General features: G+C 34.6%; 1 protein-coding gene across 10 annotated transcripts; it reads right to left on the reverse strand.

Annotated features, from left to right (window-relative positions):
* Nucleotides 1-10,099: 10,099 nt before the first annotated feature.
* LOC104240770 (putative disease resistance RPP13-like protein 1) lies at nt 10,100-18,844 on the reverse strand. Of its 10 annotated transcripts, none has more exons than XM_070155736.1 (8): nt 18,485-18,844; nt 14,226-18,406; nt 14,034-14,130; nt 13,095-13,181; nt 12,536-12,614; nt 11,690-11,798; nt 11,409-11,478; nt 10,100-11,047 (listed from the first exon to the last, which is right to left on the reverse strand). In XM_070155736.1, exon 2 carries the CDS (start codon nt 18,395-18,397, stop codon nt 14,255-14,257), a length of 4,143 nt encoding a protein of 1,380 aa, XP_070011837.1. In that variant the 5' UTR covers nt 18,398-18,406; nt 18,485-18,844; the 3' UTR covers nt 10,100-11,047; nt 11,409-11,478; nt 11,690-11,798; nt 12,536-12,614; nt 13,095-13,181; nt 14,034-14,130; nt 14,226-14,254. The 10 variants fall into 10 exon arrangements, with proteins under 10 accessions (XP_070011837.1, XP_070011834.1, XP_070011835.1 ...); XM_070155733.1 differs by having other exon boundaries at nt 12,536-12,957; XM_070155734.1 differs by having other exon boundaries at nt 13,089-13,181.
* Between the last annotated feature and the right edge of the window lie 1,092 nt (nt 18,845-19,936).

Here is a 19,936-nt window from a genome sequence, read left to right on the forward strand (position 1 = left end):
TATATCATGAATATTGTTTTAGAAATTGTGGACAGTTGGATTCGTTGAAATTTTTGCTGAAGTTTGAATAATATCCTACACTCTACATTCTTCAAAGGCCAAATGCTCCATTAAACTTTCTGCCGAATTTATTTTCTTATTATAGTAGTATTTTTTTTTTTTTTTATGTTCAAGGTTTTGTGATTTTCTTGCAATATACCTCTTTGAAGTTGAAAACCTAAAAAATAATAGGAATTTTTTGTTGGTGGCTTTCGCAGTTTTGGTATGTATATCGTTTGGCTGGGAAACAAGTTATTCAAAGATTAATTATCGCCGATTATTATTCACTCTCCCGTAGGGATAAAAATAACCCTACAATCCCAGAATAATTAATCCCGAGAATAATTATACCGCGATTTTAACCCAATCAAACATATGATAAATTTATTTTAAGTTTAATTCCAAAACTAATTACTAATTATCCCCAAGATTAATTATTGATTATCCCTCGTACGAAACTAGCCTCTAGTATCTTAAATAGACATTAATCTATCTTGAAATAGTCTCTACAAAGGCCTAAAAATGTCACTCAACTTTCAGAAATGGTCTATCCATGTCATCCATTAAAAAAATGCTCATTTCATGCGACTGCTGTTACACATTTGGCCCATCCATGTCATTATTGACTAACGACTCAATTTTTATTTGGCTCATCCATGTCACCGCCGTTAGTCAATAATGGCATGGATAAGTCAAATGTGTAACGACAGTAGCATGAAATGAGCATTTTTTAATGGATGCATGGATAGACCATTTCTGAAAGTTGAATGACATTTTTATGCCTTTTCCGTTTTACCTATTAATTTAATTGCAAGATAATATAAACAAGTATTCCTAAAACATAAAATTACCAGCGACAATGAAAAAAAAGGGCAAGCAAACAAATAAGAAATTGCATAAAGATTAACAAAGTGAGGATGCCATCCAGAGAACACATAGCAAGTAAGAGTCAAAATTAAAGACACTTGTGCTTTACGTGTTACAGAATATCTTCTAATTGTGGCTTTAAATTCATCCATATCAACTAAACAAACAGTATGACATAATATTAAACTTTAATAAAACTAAAAGCTATAAAACTTTCATAAAGCAAAGTTAATATGACAACTCTTGAAGAAATTGAACCACCATTAGCTGAGGCTAAAATTGTGGATGAAACAGAAGAGGACAAAGATTTTGAAAGATATCCTTCTTTTACTACTACTTCTAGACAAGTGAAAGTTTTTCCAAAACAAAAGAAAGTCAAGGTAGCCCTTTTTCTTTAATTTCCTTATTTAACATTTTTGTTTTTTCAAACATTGATTTTTTTTTTTTGTGTCCGATCTTAGCTTGCATTTACCTTGATTAATTTCACGAGTTCTGTTACCGTCATTTTTTTTGGATAATTGTGGTGTTCAGACTATTTTACGAGTTTTACTATCTCTCACCAGCACAATAACCGAGTAATATATCCACCAAGTTATTTTTGGATGACCGTAGCGTTCTGTGACACTCCTCAAATTTATAAAAGTTTCAAGATACGCTACTTATAGAACTAAATTATTATTATTAATATTATTTTTTATCTTGCCTATAGTGAAATATACATATACATACATATATATATATATATATATATATATATATATATATATGTATGTATATATATATATATATATGTGTGTGTGTGTGTATACTTAAATAATTGGATATACAATTAGGGAAATATTAATAATTTTAATATTATTAATTATTAAAAGTGAATATCATTAATTACTAGTTAAAAAAAATCTTTAAAAGAAACAGAACTAATTATATGTTGGGAAACAAAAGGCTTAAAGCCTTAAGCAAAAACAGAACTTGATTCTGTTTAGTCAGGCAAAAAGGCTTAAAGACTTTGAAAAAGAACCAGAGGTCTAGGAGCAAGAACAAAGCAACGTATCGGTCATTGAGAGCTAATCCGCAGGACCTTCTTTAAGCCACGACTGAGGTAATTCTTTTTACGGAATTGTAAGCTATAACATCATTATATACTAGAATCTAAAACCTTAATAAGGTAAATTCATAGGAAAGTTTTACAAAACCTCAAGAACATCCATCAAATACGAGTAAGTTTTTGGTGTTAAAAGATAAATTCTTTATTTTTATTGGATTGTTATGACGGGTTAAGGTTGTTAGAGGCAGTAAAGGATTGTTAGAACAAGACCTCACCCCAAAACTTAGAAATTTAGAAGTTGAACGTAAAGTTCTTAAAGTTGACAAAAGATTAATGCTTTTGGGAAGTTGGATACTTATTGTGACTTATCATTGTAGTATTTGATCGTTGAGTTGATTACAAGAATTGGAACTTACATTGTTGCTTGAAAGGAGAAATTGAGGTGAGTTGATATAGCCCTTTACTAAAGTGGTTTAACTCACAAAAGCACGCACACAAGGTGTTTGATGAATTGCATAAAAGAGTTAATATATACTTAATTGGAATAGTAAGTACCTATTAGCTTAGAATTATTTTTTAGTTAAAGTTTAGATGATTATTTGGATATATGTGCATAAATTTCAGATTTTTATGTTATTCTTATATGCCATTTTCATGTTGAAAATTCATGAAGGATCAAGAACCTTTATAAATACTTTTGAATGTTATTTCATTCTTATGTCATGCCTTACATTTAAGGATATCAGTATGAGTATGTATAAAAGATTTAGACTTGAAAAGTCACAAGAAGAAGTTTTAGAAAGAAAAGATTTTTGGGAGTATCCTTTATTCTGAGAAGGAGTTGTAAGCACGTGATTTTTGCCCTATAAGAGAATTACTCCCAAAAAATTCAAAAATAAAATGATTTTTCTTTGGTGTGCAATTTTGTGATATTTTGTGATATTTTGAAGAATTATTTGTATTTGTCTGTGCGTGTTTATTCGCTAAATTAATAAAAAATACAAAAATATGTCGCATTTTGCATGTAGGATTTAATTCTACAATTGATAGTAATTAAAATTGTTTTACAAAAATTAAAAATTACAAAAATAGGCATCGTTTGCATTTTTAGCATTTAATGTCCAAATATACAATTTTATGCTTAATTAATACTTAATTGTGCGTTAATTGTTATTGGGAGTTAATTTGCGCCTTTATAACTTAATTTAGTTCTTAATAATAGTTTAAGTATTTTTATAATTTAGTTTTAGAAAAATAAAAGAAGAAAAGAGAGCGAAAATATAAAGAAAGTCGGAATTGGGCCTCTTCTTCAATTTCAAGCTATAGGCCCAAAAAATGGCCCAATCTTCCCTACGACCCAGTCCATTTCGAACTGGGTCGACCCAGTCCATAACCCAAAAGACCCAAACCCCTTTGTCTTACATTTTACAACACAAAACAAAAGAAACAAGAAGAAAAAACCCTAAAAAGACTAAGAAGTCATCCGCCCCCCTCCTATCTTCTTCTTCTTCCTCAAGTTTCTCCAAGGTCATCCATGGCTTCCCCCTCAAAGCTCAACCATGGCTGCCCAACGTCACACTCACACACGCACAACCCCTCGTCGGACCACCCAAATCGACCCCCGTCCGCCATTAAAACCAAACGACCACCTTCAAACTTCGACATCCATGGTTGTCCCCCCTTGTTTCTTCGTCGTCTTCTTCACCACGTCCAGTCATGGACGACTTCAAACAGCCCCAAGCAGCCATGAACGAGCAGCCATGACGAGCAGCAATGACTCCCACCAGCTACACCATCTTCGTCGCGTCCAAACAACCATCGTCGCAGCTGTTTCTGCGTCATCCATGTCGCCGCTGCTGCGTCCTTTTTGTCCGCCATTGCTGCTGTTTTTGTCCTCCATTGCTGCTGTTTTTTGTCCTCCATTGTTGCTGCTTTTTGTCCTCCATTGTTGCTGCGTTTCCACTGCTCCATCGACGACGAACAGCTCGTCGACCTTCACCAAACATGCTTGCCGCTGCTGCTGTTTTTTGCCTTCATCTTCTCTTCGTCTTCGTCGTCATTTGTTCGAGCTTTGGTCGAGGCTCGGACAGATTTGTTTACAATCAAAGTTCTTCGTTGATTCATCTTCGGTTAGTTGTTTTTGAGTTTTATTTTGTCCATATTTCGTTTTTATATTTCTCGAAGTTAAAATCGTTAAAGAATTCAATTCTTGTTTTGTTCGTTGTTCATCGTTGAAATCATTTTTCTAGTTTGTTCATGTTCATGTGCTTTGTTAAATTAATTTTCAGATTTCAAAATAGAAGTTTAATTAGTTGTTTTCATATTCATTTCATGTTTGTATTATTGTTTAAGTGAATATTTGTTAGTTTGATGTTTGTTAGATTCAAATTGAAATTTAATTAACTATTTCTTCAATTTGTTTCATGTGTTTATGTATTGTTGGAAATTGTTAATATTGTTAAGTTCAAGCTTAAGTTCATAATTGTTTATTCGTCAATCTTGTTATTTGTCTAAAAAGAATTTAGTTGTGTTAAAGGAAATATATTGATTTAATCGTTTAATCCGTCATGTTTGTTGTGTTAAAATAGATTCATTCATGTTCATACTTTGTTTGGATGATCTTGAATCCGAATTTTGTATAGTTTGATTTCTTGTTTACCATTTGTGATTATTTCTTGAATTTGTCTCATAAAGTTTAATATAGGAATTGTTGTTGTAATGTTGTTAGAGTAGTTGATTTTAAGTTCAATATTATTGAATTTAGAAATCAAAATATACTTGTTTGTTGTTGTTGTTGAATCCGAAAATAGGATTGTTTGTTGCTAAAATATTGTTCAATCAAATTTTAGTTGTTCTTTGTTGTTCAATTTGTGTTCATGTGATTTGTTGTTGAAATGTTGTTGAAATCATGTTCATGTGCTTTGTTGTTGAAATGTTGTTAAAATCGTGTTCATGTGATATTGTTGTTATGATGTTCATCCGTGTTCATATTGTTGTTTGAACATTGTTAGAAATTGATCATATTGTCTATATTTTGGTTAAGTTTGATTAATTGATGTGTTATAGCTGATGGGTAGTTTGGTAAATTTGTAGTACGTTCAGGGGTAGTTTGGTAATTTCAGTAAGGTCGGAGGGGGTAGTTTAGGAATTGTACATTTTGAAATTGTTTATTTGAAGCATGGGGGACAAAATGAAATGGGGTGGGTTGTGATATAGTTGTTTAATATAAAGGGGGGACAAGATTTAATTTAAAGGGGGAATCTTGCATTATTTTAAATGAAGCATGGGGGACAAAATATAATGGGGTGGTGTGATATGTTTATTTAATGTAATGGGGATGAGTGGGAAGATAATGGGTTTGGTAGAGAAAATGGGTTGATTTTAATTAATGGAAAGATTTTATGAGAGGGGTTATAAGAAGTCTTGAAATCAGAATAAAAAGGGAGGACAAGAGAAATACACAGACAGGAAAAAAACGGGAGAGAGAAACAAATCTGAAAATAAGAGAGAGAAAAGGGCTGAACATTTAAGAGATAGAAAATTCCGAAAAATATTTAAGCTTTCAAATATAAAAAAAAAACTAAAAAAAATATTCTGTTTTCTTTTGTTGTTTGAAATCAGAATTAATTGTTGTTTCATAAAAGCTGGAAGCTTTTGTTTTTTTTGGATTACTACTCCACCGGTCTGTTACTGGGTTGTTACTGTTGCTGGGCTATTGTTGCTGTGTTGTACTGATTTTACTGCTGTTGCTGATTCTCATATTCATTTTCTTTTGCTTCCAATATCAGGTACACAACTGAAAAGCTGTTTATTGTAATCCGAAATATGAAGCGTGAATACATATGAAGAATGAAAATTTGAAGTTTTAATTTCGTTTTTATTTCTTTGTTCCTTTTGTTGATTGTATTTAAGCTATTTCATGAATTACTAAATAATAACTGGAATAAGAAAATAATATCATAAGTTAGTCTGTAATAAATCAGTTCGGCAAAATAGGTTAATTCACTAGTTATGAAGGCTTCAAGATTATAGGTTGATCATGAACAAGTAGCTAAATTTAGCTAAGACACGAATTTAAATTAAACATCGTAAATTAGGCATTAAGGCATGACTTGAGCTTAAGCAAGATTAAGAGAACGTTTAAGTCTAATAAACTTTCTAATAAGCTTTAGTAATTATGGTTAAATCTAGTTTCAAATGATTGTGAATAATTAATCTCAATAATTTTTTTTAAAAATAACAATGCTGAGTTTTAATCTAGCTATATTTGTTTATTTTGAATATTAGTTGTTGAATTTTTATTTTATTTATAATTTCGAAATTAAGAGTGAAATTCCTTTTTCATCAATATTTGTATTAATCAAGCAATTAGCATGTCATGTCTTCTTAAAATAATAAAAGCTAGTAATAAATTAGGATTTTCTTTCTTTATTTTAGAGACTCATTTTTATAGAAAAATGTAGTCGTTTTAAGATTTGTCCAAATAAATGAGATGAGCCTCGCTTAATGAAATGTATAGATTGCGGGGCCCTCAATAAATGTACATTTAATCGCTTAGAATTAGGGAGGAGCCGTTTTAGCAAATTTCACGGCCCTACCCAAAATAATGATACGCTAGACTCTTTAGGCGCGATTTAATTAATTTTACCTTCTTAAACTCGGATGCGCATTTCATGCGACCCAAATCTAAATCCTAAAACATTGAATAAAAATGTGTTCCGGATTGCGGGTGCATTTCATGTGACGTAATCCAAAGACATGTTTTAAACGATGTTCACAATTTTTTTTAAAAAAAATAATAATAATAATAAAGTGGTAAAGAGTTAAAATTGGCACATCGGTTCATAATTGTATTAAAATCAGATAAATAAGCCAAATATGACAATTGAGCGACCGTGCTAGAACCACGGAACTCGGGAATGCCTAACACCTTCTCCCGGGTTAACAGAATTCCTTATCCGGATTTCTGGTTCGCGGACTGTAATATGGAGTCATTCTTTTCCTCGATTCGGGATTAAACTGGTGACTTGGGACACCCTAAATCTCCCAAGTGGCGACTCTGAAATAAATAAACAAATCCCGTTTCGACTGTCCTTTAATTGGAAAAAACTCCTTACCCTCGCGGGGGCGGAAAAAGGAGGTGTGACAGGAGTCATCGTCCAGGCCTAGGGTCCTGACCAAGGCGTTGACTTCCTGAAACTACTTGTGCCAAAGTAGGGAGCACACGAGCCGAGGGTCTCGTTGCTGAGAATTTACTTAGCCATGCTAAGGTATGAGACATGAGCGCTGAGAACCGTGAAGCGAGTGACACCTCGTCGATTGGGCCTATTCGATCAGGTTGGGATCGAATCCGTGCCGATCACACGGTGACTGAGACAGAATTAAGTCAGGATAGTTGGAACTCCCAAAGTATAAAGTGAAGTATTTTTTTATAAGAAAGAAAAAGAAAAGAATTTCTTTTAGAATATTCATAAACTGCTATTATGCAATTATTTAGAATTATTCTTATAAGCTTTATGTTTTACATGCATTTAGAACTTTTGCTCATAATGTATATGTTATTAAAGTTTCGCCCCCTGTTGTTGAAACTCACTGAGTATAATGGATGGTACTGACGTTCTCTTTTGGGAACCTACGTTGGTCTGCGGTACAACGTAGGAATCGGATTTGCAGGCGAGCAGGCTACGAGTTAGGACTTTCTTCTCTTTTAGTGCTATTGGTGAGCTCTGCTTTTGTTCGTGGAGTATTCCTTAGAGTCATCTTTATTTAGTTATTTCTTTTTTACTTAGAGAACTGGCTAGGAAATCTCATGTCCTAAGCAGTGCGTCAGCTTATCAGTAGAGGCTTCATAGACATAGTCATTGGGTTAAGATTCAGATGTTTTTGATAATAACTTAGCAGTATTTCATTGGTTACTATGAATAAAGTTTTGGAGTTGATTTATTTAAATGTTTAAATTAATCAAAAACATTTGGTTAGAGTATTGCCTTGTTGCATATAAAGTTTGGAGTTATAATAGATTTGATAAGCAGAGATGGTTCACTCGGTCATGTTTAGTGATCGAGTGCCGGTCCTGGCTTGTTCAGAAAATGGGTCGTGACACGTTCGAGCTACCTTGCGTGTACGTCGACTAATTTCACGGGTTCTATTATTTCCTTTTTTTTTGGATAATCGTGGTGTTCAAACAACTGCACCTCGACTAATTTTACCAGTTTTGCTACCAAGATTATGTGTCCATCTGAACATGTGTAAAAATTACCTCTCGTTTTGTATTTGCCTGAATAATTTGAACCTAAGAGCTCCCACTATAAACACCAGCTTCTCTTATTGAAGAAAAGTTATGACAAATGAATCTAGTTTTCTCAGAATTTTGTTTTATTTTGATATATTTATTTACCTCTAACTTTTTGTTTTATTTGTAGAAGGAACAAGACAATCAAACCTTTTGATTTCAGGGGTTGTAATTGTTATTATTGGCACTCTCTTTGCCATATCTAACAAGTTACGAGAATCTTAACGAATCAAACTTCCCCTTCTGTAAACAAAGAAGTTCATCTATGTTTTTCTTTTTTTTTTTTGAAAGAAAAATGGTTTTTGTTTTCTCTTGTCTGTACTCAAGTTGTACTACTGTGAATATAGCGAATTATATTTTTAATAGGTAAATTTTGGTATTATATTTATCACTAACTTGAATGGCATTCTTAAGGTCCAATTTTTATCAACTTTAATGGGCAATTCTTCCTGGGCAGAGGGTTTATGGGAGACAGCCTCTCTACTATACAAGGGTACGGGTAAGGTCTGCGAACATACTATCCGTCCTGAATTTCACTTGTGAAATTATACTGGATTGTTATTATTGTTTAATTGAGGTAATTCTTACTTGTTCATCACTGCCGCACCCGTCGCACAACACACCCTACCTTGGCATAGTCCTAAAAATGTGAAACTAAGATAGTTAGTGCCTTGAAAATATCAAGCAGAAAGAAACAATATATTGGAGGCAAAACATCACTCTAATATGGAACGGATGGCGGTGCATAGGTGGTTAGAGTGTGCAAATTAGCAAACATAGATGGATAGATGGTTATTGTCTACTGAACTGCTTTCTTCCCATGATATCAATAGGTTATGAAAGGTACAAACAGGGGCGGCCCAAGGGTCAAGCCACTAAAGCAAAGGCTTTAGGCCCTCAAATTCGGGGGCCCAAAATTTTTCTTTTTGTTTTCTCCTCGTATTTGTATTGAGATCCCGACTAATTTAGATTCGTATCACGTAAGCCTAGTAAAAGGGAGAAAACATTTCAACAGGATTTCTTTAAGCACAGGACTCGAACCCAATATATCTAATTAAGGTAAGTTGGATCATATACATCTCACAACAATCTTTAGAGGTATATGGTCTAAATATATTGGGTATTTTAAAATAAAAAAAAGTGAATTATTTTATAATAGGTAAAAGATAAAAGAATAAGACTTGGACTATTGAAGATACCAAAAAAAAACAGATTCTAAAAGTTTATTACACGTTTTTAGTGAGAAATGTAAAAGGTGAATAATAATAATATAGGTACTTCACTAATTATGTTAATCGCAAAATTTAAATAATGAAAAGTTTTATATCCAGGACAAGGGTTTGGGGGGGGGGGTAATTCTCTTTCTCCAATTAAACGTTATATTGTTCTCTGTCGAAAGAAAAGAGTTTTATTTTTTCTATAAAAAACAAGAGTTCAAGTGTACCGTTGAATAAAACTATATTCGCATTCCTTTTTCCCTTTTTTCCTCTCAAGTTTTAAGTGTTTCAACAAGTATATTAGAACATCAAAAATTATTTCGATATCAAGTTATCAACTTCTTGAATCTGGTTCTATTATCTAAAATCAACAATATCTTAGGAAAGATTAAATTATTATAAAAAGAAACTATTATCAACTTTACGTCTTAAAAAGCTAGAAAAATAGACTTCAATTAAAAATATAGATGAATTATTTATTTTTTCTTCTGAAAGGCTCCAGATTAAAAATTGACTTTAAGCCACTAATATTCTTGAGCTGCCTGGCGGTACAAAAGGTGAAAAACAAGCATTGAAGTCGAGTTCTTTTTCCCTAATAGCCGCAGATCAAACTTAATTTTTAAATACGCTCTAATATAGACGTGGCATGGTACATGCCGCCGGTAGAAAGTAGAAACCATATATATCAAAAGGACATGAGATGAAGACCTAAAATGTTTTCATACATGATCTTGTTTTGTTTTACTTGAGTTGTTACTATGAAGGACGAATACTTCAGTCCTGTACTTCTTCAGCCTTGTCTTTTGACAGAAGATACCAACCGAGAGCACCAACACCAGTTACTAGTCCAGCTACTACAGCATAGTTGCGATACCCCGAACGTTGAGGAGGTCTGTGCACTTGCAGTAGCATCAGTTACTGATCCTCACCCGCCAGAGCTTGTTGCAGCTTTGCTGGAAATGTTGACTATAGCACTCAAAAGTTTTATTGTTGACTAGTTGTACAGTACATCTCAAATGGTTACAAATAATTGAATTTTTTTTTAAAAAAGTTTAGGATCCATTTCTCTTTACAGGCCCCACTTCCCAGTTTCCTGGCATTTGCCCAAGTAAAAAAAAGTTTGAACGTACAAGAAGTAACATGCTATAATCTCTAACGCCATATCAAAGCTCAGTGGCAATTATATGTAGTTTGAGAACGCAATGAATTCAGTTTAATCCGTCCTGAATCTGGAGCTGAATTATTGACAAGCAGAGTATAGTTCCAACTTCCAAAGAATGTCTGCACAGCTTTCACTAGCCAACTTGAGGAAAGAAAATAAGACACTATTGAAACCTCACTTTCTCTTTTCATTGACATTTAATGTTCTTTCCTCAGAATCTCCTCTGTTTCTTGTACATTTTACATTTTACAGTGCATCCAGAAGTTCAAATTACTCAATACGGAAAATCCAATAATTATGTCGTCTTTTGCTTTCTGTTGGCCAAACGTAACCAGAGCACAAAGGCCTAATAGAAAGTCCTTTCTCAGAGTAACTTAAATACCTCAACAACTTTCCCTTCGCAACAACTCATAAAAACCAAACTGAAAACAAAAGAAAAGGATATGTTAGAACACTTAGCCAATCAATGTGCTACTATTTCAGCAGCCCACATTTGTATAACTATACAGATAAAATGAAGCTGGAAGGTGACAATTTAATATCCATTCAACTATATATGCTCTAGAATTTCAGAAAATGAGAAAGTTCATCAATACTACCTATCAAATGCAGGGTGGTTAGAAACTCAAGGATAAAATGAACAAAGCATTACGTGATGAAAAAGAACAGAGTTTGAAGATCTTGATCCATATATTTTGCTTTCCAAGCTTGATGTAGTCTAGTTCTTAAAAGGAACAGGAAAAAAAGTACTTGATTGTGAAATAGAGATTGCGTGTTTCTGACCATTCATGCTCTTCCTTGTGATTCCATGAATTGACTGGAGTTTGAGAACAACGAACAGAGGATTGAACAACTGCAACAATGACAATGTATCAACGGCCAAATCGAGCTAGTAGAAAAGCAAAGGAGGAAATCCTCAAAATAAAGTACCAAGTTATTCTGCATCATATTTTGAACAGCTAATATATGCATCAACTGAAACAAAAGAACTAATAAGAGATGTTATGCTGTCAAGTCTAACGAGTAAATTGGAAACTACTACCAGTATATATTTGTTATCTAACCTTGAAATCATTCCAAGTAGGATATGTTTCCTTGCCTTTCCAACTGTACTCGAACTTTTGCTTCTTCAAAGGAATGAAATCGAAGAACAGGAGTATAGGAATGAACAACCTGATATCCGAAAATCATAATTCATACATAATAAACTATACAGTGCTGATACTTTTAGTTGTTAAATTATTGGGAAGCAATTTTTATTTTTATTTTTGATAGATAAGAAACAAACTTTTTGTCGCGTATTGTTTTGATTCTATTAGAGCTTGGCATTCAAGAGTGGACATTTATGTGCTTGGTAAAAGATTACATAAATCTATCAACTTTCTGGAGTAAAAATAAGGATTGTATCTAGTTTATCGAAACTGGAAAAAGAGCAGCCATTCTGGGATTACATCACCTTCCTTATTATTCCAAGAAGCTAATCAAAATCTAAATCTGAAAAACACCCAATCTCAAAAACAATTGTCAATTTGGAAAATTTGAATCACGAGTCATAACAAGAGATTGAATAGCTTACACATTGTTACCAAACTCCTAACAAAGAAAGAAAAAAGATTGTTAAGTTGAGATCAGATGATCATACATAATCTATCTATATTATTATAAAAGCATGAATACAATGTCAGTTTACAAAAATAACCTTATAATAATAAAAGGGCACAACCGGAATTCTATATATTAACCTTCTAATCCTATTAGTTTACCTATGTGAATCGTAAAAGATTTGCAGTACATCAGTGTTATGTTATGCTATCAACTTCGAGAGCAAATTATCAATTCCTATCTATACTATGTTTCTTTTACAATGTCTCGCAGAAAGTATAAGGATTACTATAGTTGCAACATATCACCTTTCTATCATCTAACATTCACTCCGATCTGAAGATGCATCGCCTCACAGTGGAAATAGGTGCTCCACACTGCTCAATGCTATTTCCAAAAAGAAAACAAGAAGAATTAACAAACAAGCAAAGAGAAGTAACGAAAACAAAAAGTGAAAAAAAGGCCTATATAAGATGGTCTTGAAACATACTACAAATGTAAAAAAGACTAAGCTCTTGCCGATGTACCTTTGCATTGTACTACCAATCAGCATATCGGTAGGAGTAAAACATATATTCGTGCTCATCAAATACCAGATGACAAGTTTAATACCGACTCCAGGCTTAGGTGAATAGGTAAAAAAGAATGACTTGGCGCAAATCAAGTTGCATTAATTTTACAATACACAGAGCTTACTTTGTCACCCTCAGCTATAATAAAACCACAAGACCTATCGTAACAAGGACATAGTATCAGCACTGATAGTTAACAGCACAAGGTCATTGTTTTATGGACAAAATATCAAAAGAGAAGTAGTACTGTTAAATGCCACACAAAAGAGAAGTACTTTTCTTCACTTACACTTACTGATTCATTAGAGAGACTCCTCGCAAAATGGTTATCATTCATCAAACATTGCATTTGTTATCGGCTATGATATCTTGGAACATAAATCTGGAAGTGGTGCAATCAAGTGAAAATCTTTAAGAAGAAAAGTTTGTTAGAACAAATAATTGTTGTTAATCCACAGTAGAGAAAGAATTACTTGGAGCAAATCAAGTTTAATAAATGTGTAATAATGACCTAGTTTTGACAGTTAAGAGCAGTGGATGGACTTAAGAGAAATGACTAGCCCTTTTCACAGACTGATGAAAGAGAACTAATGCTGGCAAATTACACACAAAAAAGAAGTACATTTCTTTCTTTCACCAACTGATCAAGGAGATGATCATACATAATAACCTTAATACGGTGCTGATGCTTTAAGTTTTTTAAATTAGAAAGAAGCAAACTCCTTTTTTTTATTTGATAGATTGGAAACAAACATTCTGCCTCGTGTATCTTTGAGTTACGATAGAGCTCTGCATTTAAGGAGTGAAAAAAGGATTTTACACTTCCCAGTAGACAGATCAAAGCTCAAGAGTGAACATGGTCATTCCTCAACTCACTGGCTAAAGGAAAACGACAACCAAGAGGTTGTGAGTTCGAGTCACCCCAAGAGCAAGGTGGGGAGTTCTTGGAGGGAAGGATGCCGAGGGTCTATTGGAAACAGCCTCTCTACCCCAGGGTAGGGGTAAGGTCTGCGTACGCACTACCCTCCCCAGACCCCACTAGTGGGATTATACTGGGTTGTTGTTGTTGTTGTTGAAACATCAAGAAATACATGAACTAAAATTTTCAAGAAAAAATTGATTCATATTTGAAAAGGCAATGCACAGACATTTCTAGTTCATTAATATCATATTATGCTATAATCTTTATGGAGTAAATTATTTGAATCACGACCTATATGTGGTTTTCTCTTACAATGTTTTATCGCAGCTTTCTGTAGTTGCAACAGATCACCATTCACCCCAATTTGAAGATGCTTCCTCGGCTTCACAATGACAACAGACGCTCCACGCTGCTCAACAAGATTTAATAAAGGAAAAGAATTAACAAACAATCAAAGAGAGGTAACAACAAATAAAAACTATTGGAAAAAAAAGAATAACTTACATCTGTCAAAACACCATTTGTTTTAATCATCACAGGCATTCACAATCGATCACTATGTTGGGAATATGAGCAATATTTGGCCAGTATTCGCCCTTCTCAAATTCTAGACTTGGTTTGAGCAATGGGCAGTCAATAATAGACAGAAAAGAGATGGAAGAGGGCATCCCTTTTACTGGAAGAGATTGGAGATTAGGGCATGTAAGGATGATTAACTTAGAGAGGGAGGGGGGCAGCGCTGATTCTGGAAGAGATTGGAGATTACGGCAATCAATGATATGCAGCTCAAAGAGGGAGGAGGGCAGCATTAGAGATTGGAGATTAGGGCAACTGTAGATGAAAAGATTAGAGAGGGAGGAGGACAGCGCTGATTCTCGAAGCGATTGGAGAAAACTACAGCTACTAATATGTAGCTCAGAGAGGGAAGAGGGAAACGTTGATTCTGGAACATATTGGAGATTAGGGCAATTATCGATGCGTAGACGTTGAAGAGAAATGAGGCGCTGAAGACCGTCGGTCGGTAGGGAATGGAGCTCACCATGGTCAGATAATGTTAGCTTTAAAAGAGATGTGGGAAGCCCTTCTTCCAAGAGTGACTGAATTTGAGGTAAATTAGAAGTACATAGAGATTCAAGAGAGGTGAGGCTTTTGAGAACTTGGCTGCTAAATGTTTTCAAATTGTCTATGGTAAGACTTCGAATAGAGCAAGGCAACTCCCACATAATATCCCAGTTTTCAGAACCGTGATGGTAGATGTCTAAATATGTGAGAGAGGGGAGTCCCTGTAAATGCCACTCCTTTCGGCCATTCACCAGTTCACAGCAATCCCTGATCCCGAGGATTTCTAAATTGAAGGGCAATCCTCCTTCAGGAAAGGACTCTATTTCTGGACAATTTTTCAGGTACAGATCTCTAAGAGATGGAAAGAGCTCCTGCATATGTTCTGGCAGCGACTTCAGCTTCTCGCAGTTGCTAATAAACAAGTTACACAAGGGCGTCGTCTGAGCCACCGAAAGCATTTCAAGATTCTCACATTTATTGATTTTGAGATCTTCAGCCCCATTGGGAATAAAAAGTCTAGTAAGGCTTTGACAACTTTCTACTCTCAGATAGCGTGCACATGGGACCAGCTCAGGTGATACATCATCTATAGAATCACATTCTTCCAGTTCCAAACTTTCAAGAAACATGTTACTTCCTCTTGAAATCATCTTACCAATTGACGACTCCAATTTCAATTTCTCACAACGCTTTATCCTTATTTCTTTCAAGGTATTTGGCAGACTGCTAATAGGCAAGGAGGTAAGAGAGTGACAATCACTGATGTATAATTCAACTATCTGTTTCATTCCCTGAAGTTGAGACAAAAACAGTTCCGCATGATCAAAAAGAACTCCAACCTTAGGAGAACCTTCAACTTCAAACTTTTTTAGACTTGGAAATTTTACAGGTGTCTCCAGATTGAGTTTCGGACAATGTGAAATTGTCAATTTTGTCAGAGAACAAAGATTTTCAGGCAACTTTCCAATCAACTTGGGGCAATCTTCAATTGAAAGGTGTTGAAGTACAGGGAACTCCCCATTTCCTAGTACATGCCACTGCTCCCACGCCAACATCTCTGCAAAATCAAGCTTTTCAAGAGAGTTAAAAGGCTTTTTGGAGGACGAACCACCATAAAATTCTTCAGTCACCTCTATTATTCGATGCATCCCTCGAATTGCAAGGAATTTCAAAGAAGGAAGCTGGCCTAATGCTGGCAAGGAATAACAGTCCTTGCAATTACTTAGAGACAATTCCACCAGCTCAGAAAATGAATAATCAGCTAGCCAATTTGGAAAGTTTGTCCCTCTATATCCGTTGATCTCAAGTTCTTTTATGTTTGGATTTGGATGTACCTCACCAAGTATGTCTCTTTCATTTTGTGAACTGTCCGCAATACTTACACTCCACTCCAATAATAACTTCTCAATATGTTCCTTACCGCTCATGTTTGCTTTCAAAGCTTCCCTTCTATCCGCCACATTTTCCAACTGTTGAATTGATAGAGTTCCATACAAGTTGCATAGTTCACCCAAATCTTCCATTCTTGAACCACTTCGATCACCTACAAGAAATTTAGCTCCCAATAACACATGAAGGCTTTTCAACTTGGTCAAATGTAGCGGCATCATCAAGCGAGAACTGCCGCTAATGTCAAGGTGACGCAAGTTTATCAACTTCTCCATCTGCCGCGGTAACTCCTTAAGAAATTCACAAGATGACAAGAGAAGTATCTCCAAGTTATAGAGCACACAAATTGAATCCGGTAACTGTATTATCTGTGTCAAAGAAAGGTCCACCAATCTTAGGAGTTTTAATTTGATAAACAAGACATCTGGTAACTCCTTGATATTATAACGAGACAATGATAGTGCCCTTAAGGATGTTAATCTTGGCAATATGTTAAGCAACACCCTCTTGCTTAGAGAAGAACCATATAGCTCGATATTGTAGATTGGAAGCAATGTCCTGAGCTGCTCCAATTTGTAGAGAGGTTGCAACTTTTCAAAGTCACCATAGCCCATTGAATAGGACATGTGTCGACTTCGTTTCAACATATGAGACTCTTGGTACTCTTCCAACCTAACACAAAGTTTTGAAGATGCAACTTGGGCCAAATCATTGACAAGGTCATGCATTAAGAATTTCTCTGCATTATTTTTAGAAGACTCTGGGACCCTTTCGAAAAGTGACCTTGATTGCAACTCGAGAAAGAATAGGTTGCCTAAATCTTCAATTGTTTCATATTTTTGCAACCCCTGTACTAGACCATTGGCAATCCACAACTGAATGACTTGTTTTTTCCGAAATGGATAATCTTTCGGAAATATTGCACAGTAGGAAAAACATTGCTTTAAATGTGCAGGAAGATCGCTGTAGCTCAACATCAATACTGGTAATATGCCATTGTCTGGCAGCTCCCATACTTCACTTCTCAAAATACGTTTCCACCCTTCAATCTCTGATTTGGAACGTAAAATGCCAGCAAGCGTCTTCAGAGCTAAAGGCAATCCTTTGCACTTAGCTACGATTTCTTTCCCAACTTCTACATGTTCTAGATGTTCCTTAGGATCCATGTTGTCAAATGCATGTCTTTTGAATAAAGACCAAGAGACATCACTAGACAAAGTATCCATGCTAATTTGCTCATTACCCATCGTCTTGGCAACACTTTTCTTACGTGTCGTCACAATGATCGTACTTCCTGCATTTCCTTGAACAAAAAGATTTTTCAAGTCCTCCCATGCATTATAGTTGTCATTCCAAACATCATCCAGAACAATAAGAAATTTTTTGCCCTTTAAGCTTTCCTTCAATTTGACTTGTAGCTGATTAAGATTGTTATCCATCTTTAAGTCAAATGAACCTATTTCTTGAAGTAACCCTTTTGTTATTCTGAAAGCATCATATGGTTCAGACACACAAAACCAAGCTTTCAAATCAAAATGGTATTTCACCTTCTCATCGTTGTAAACGGCTTTAGCAAGTGTTGTCTTGCCAATCCCAGCCATTCCAACAATAGGAATTACTGTCAAATTTTTGCCATTTACAGCAACAGATAGTAAACGGCCCACCAATTCCTCTATTTCATTCTGCCTGCCAAAGATATTAGAGTCATCAACCACAGAAGTTGAAAGTCTTCTAGTTTCTTGTTTATCTGAATCAAGATACTTTGTTAGATCAAGGCGACCGATTTGCTTTTCCAACTCCTCCAATGTTTCAATGGCGTCCTCCAACTTCTCCTTTATGTTAAGGAAAAATTCATCACTCAAGCACAAGTTGAGGTCACTTACTTGCTGGTTGCTTGTTTCTCCAAGATTTTGATACTGACCTTCCACCTTAACTCTCAGAACTTCATAATTGATTTCTTCCATTAAGTTTTCAGCACTGTCCACAGCATCTTGAAGCTCAATAAGCCACTGGCTCACGTATTGATTTGATGCCTTCTTATTCTCTGCATCACATAGAACAGCCTGAAGGCCAAGCAAGGTAATTCTCAGCTTCTTTAATAATCGAACATCATGTTTGTCCCTCTGAAACATCTTCAGCAGCTCGCCCTGAGGAGCAAGCCTATCAAAGAGAACATTCAAAGCTGAAGATAGAAATGCACCTCCAACTGCTAAGCCAATCTCCATTTCTGAAAGCTGCAAAGCAAATCACAAAATGATATAACAATTTGGAGAGGATCAATATTTCGATCTTAAAAATAGCCTTAGGTTTACCTGCTCAGAGAATAGTAGCCGCTTCCGTGCTATCTGTCTCTTGCTTTTGCTGAAAATAAAAGCAAAACTAACCTTTTTTTCTGAGAAATATTTTACCTTAAATCCATTGCAGAAGATCTTTAGAATTTGATCCGTACAAGCTACAATTTTGCATTGAAGTTACTCACAATCTACAATTAATTGATTTCCCATTTACTAGTTACATTCAAAGCAATACCATATCTAAGTTTGGTTAAGTGAAAGAATATAAAGTGGTTTAAACATTGTAGAAATGAATACGGTCAAGAATTGGTTTAAGTAGAAGAAACTTTAACTTTTGGGTTGGGGAAATTTTTGTTTTGGGTATTGTTTCAGACTTTCAGGTGGTAAAAAAACGAGAAGGAGAAGTTTGTGGTTTTCGTGGGACCCACAATTCACTTTAACTTTATTCTTATTTTATCTAATCTTTCCGTTGGTGCACATTCCACTAACGCACTTTTTCTTCTTTATTTATAACTTAGTGGCCGTTTGTACATAAGAATTAGATAAAATTTCGGAAAAATTGAATTTTTTTCGAAGCTAAGATGATACTTAAAAACTAGAGCTTTGGTTGAACATGAATATAATTTTGGGTTGTGTTTAAAATTTTATGAGTGAAAATTTTAAAATATATTGGAGTTCCAGCAAAGTATACCGGTCCAGCATAATATACTGGAAGTTCATACACATGTGCTCGAATCTACAGTATATTATGCTGGAACTTTCCGCGTGTTGGAGTTCCAGCGTAATATGTTGGAAGTTTATACACGAGTGCACTGAACTCCAGTATATTATGCTGGATCGGTCTCTATCGTAGCAAAATAGTGACTATTTTTCAATGACTTAGCAAATACTGACTATTTTTGGATGATCAATTCGAAAACTGGCTAACCTGTATTATTTTAACATTATAATTGGGTGAGTCACCGAAAATAAAATTCTCTTTCATAATGGAGAATATTGTTTTAGAAAAACTTTCATATTGGAGAATATTGTTTCTACCGAATTGGGCCTACCATATCATGAAGTTTTTGTCTTTTTGTAGGCCTCCCTTCGTATTGGGCCTACCATATCTTGAATAATGTTTTAGAAAGTGTGCAGAGTTGATTCTACTGAATTATTGCTCTATGAATGATATCCTACCTTCTACATTCTTCAAAGGCCAAATACACCCTTAAACTTTCTGCCGAATTTAGTTTCTTATTACTCTCACGTCGATTTTAATTGATTTTTTAATAATTTTCACATATATTAATGGAGTTCACATTTTGGTATTAATTAACAATGAAAATGATGATGTTAACCTTAATTTGTTCATGCAATATAACAAATATTCCAAGGCTCCTTACTTTAAGGACAACCTTGAAGAAAAAAGGAGTTAATTCCTTTTTAGTATTTGAAAAAATCAAATATGGTAAACTACAAGAAAGATAC

Source organism: Nicotiana sylvestris, chromosome 9, assembly GCF_000393655.2.
Source record: "Nicotiana sylvestris chromosome 9, ASM39365v2, whole genome shotgun sequence".
In the NCBI taxonomy this organism is placed as follows: Eukaryota; Viridiplantae; Streptophyta; class Magnoliopsida; order Solanales; family Solanaceae; genus Nicotiana; species Nicotiana sylvestris.

What these genes read in the sequence shown, in the direction of transcription:
- LOC104240770 (XM_070155735.1), bottom strand. Translation starts at nt 18,397, where the DNA reads ATGGAGATTGGCTTAGCAGTTGGAGGTGCATTTCTATCTTCAGCTTTG.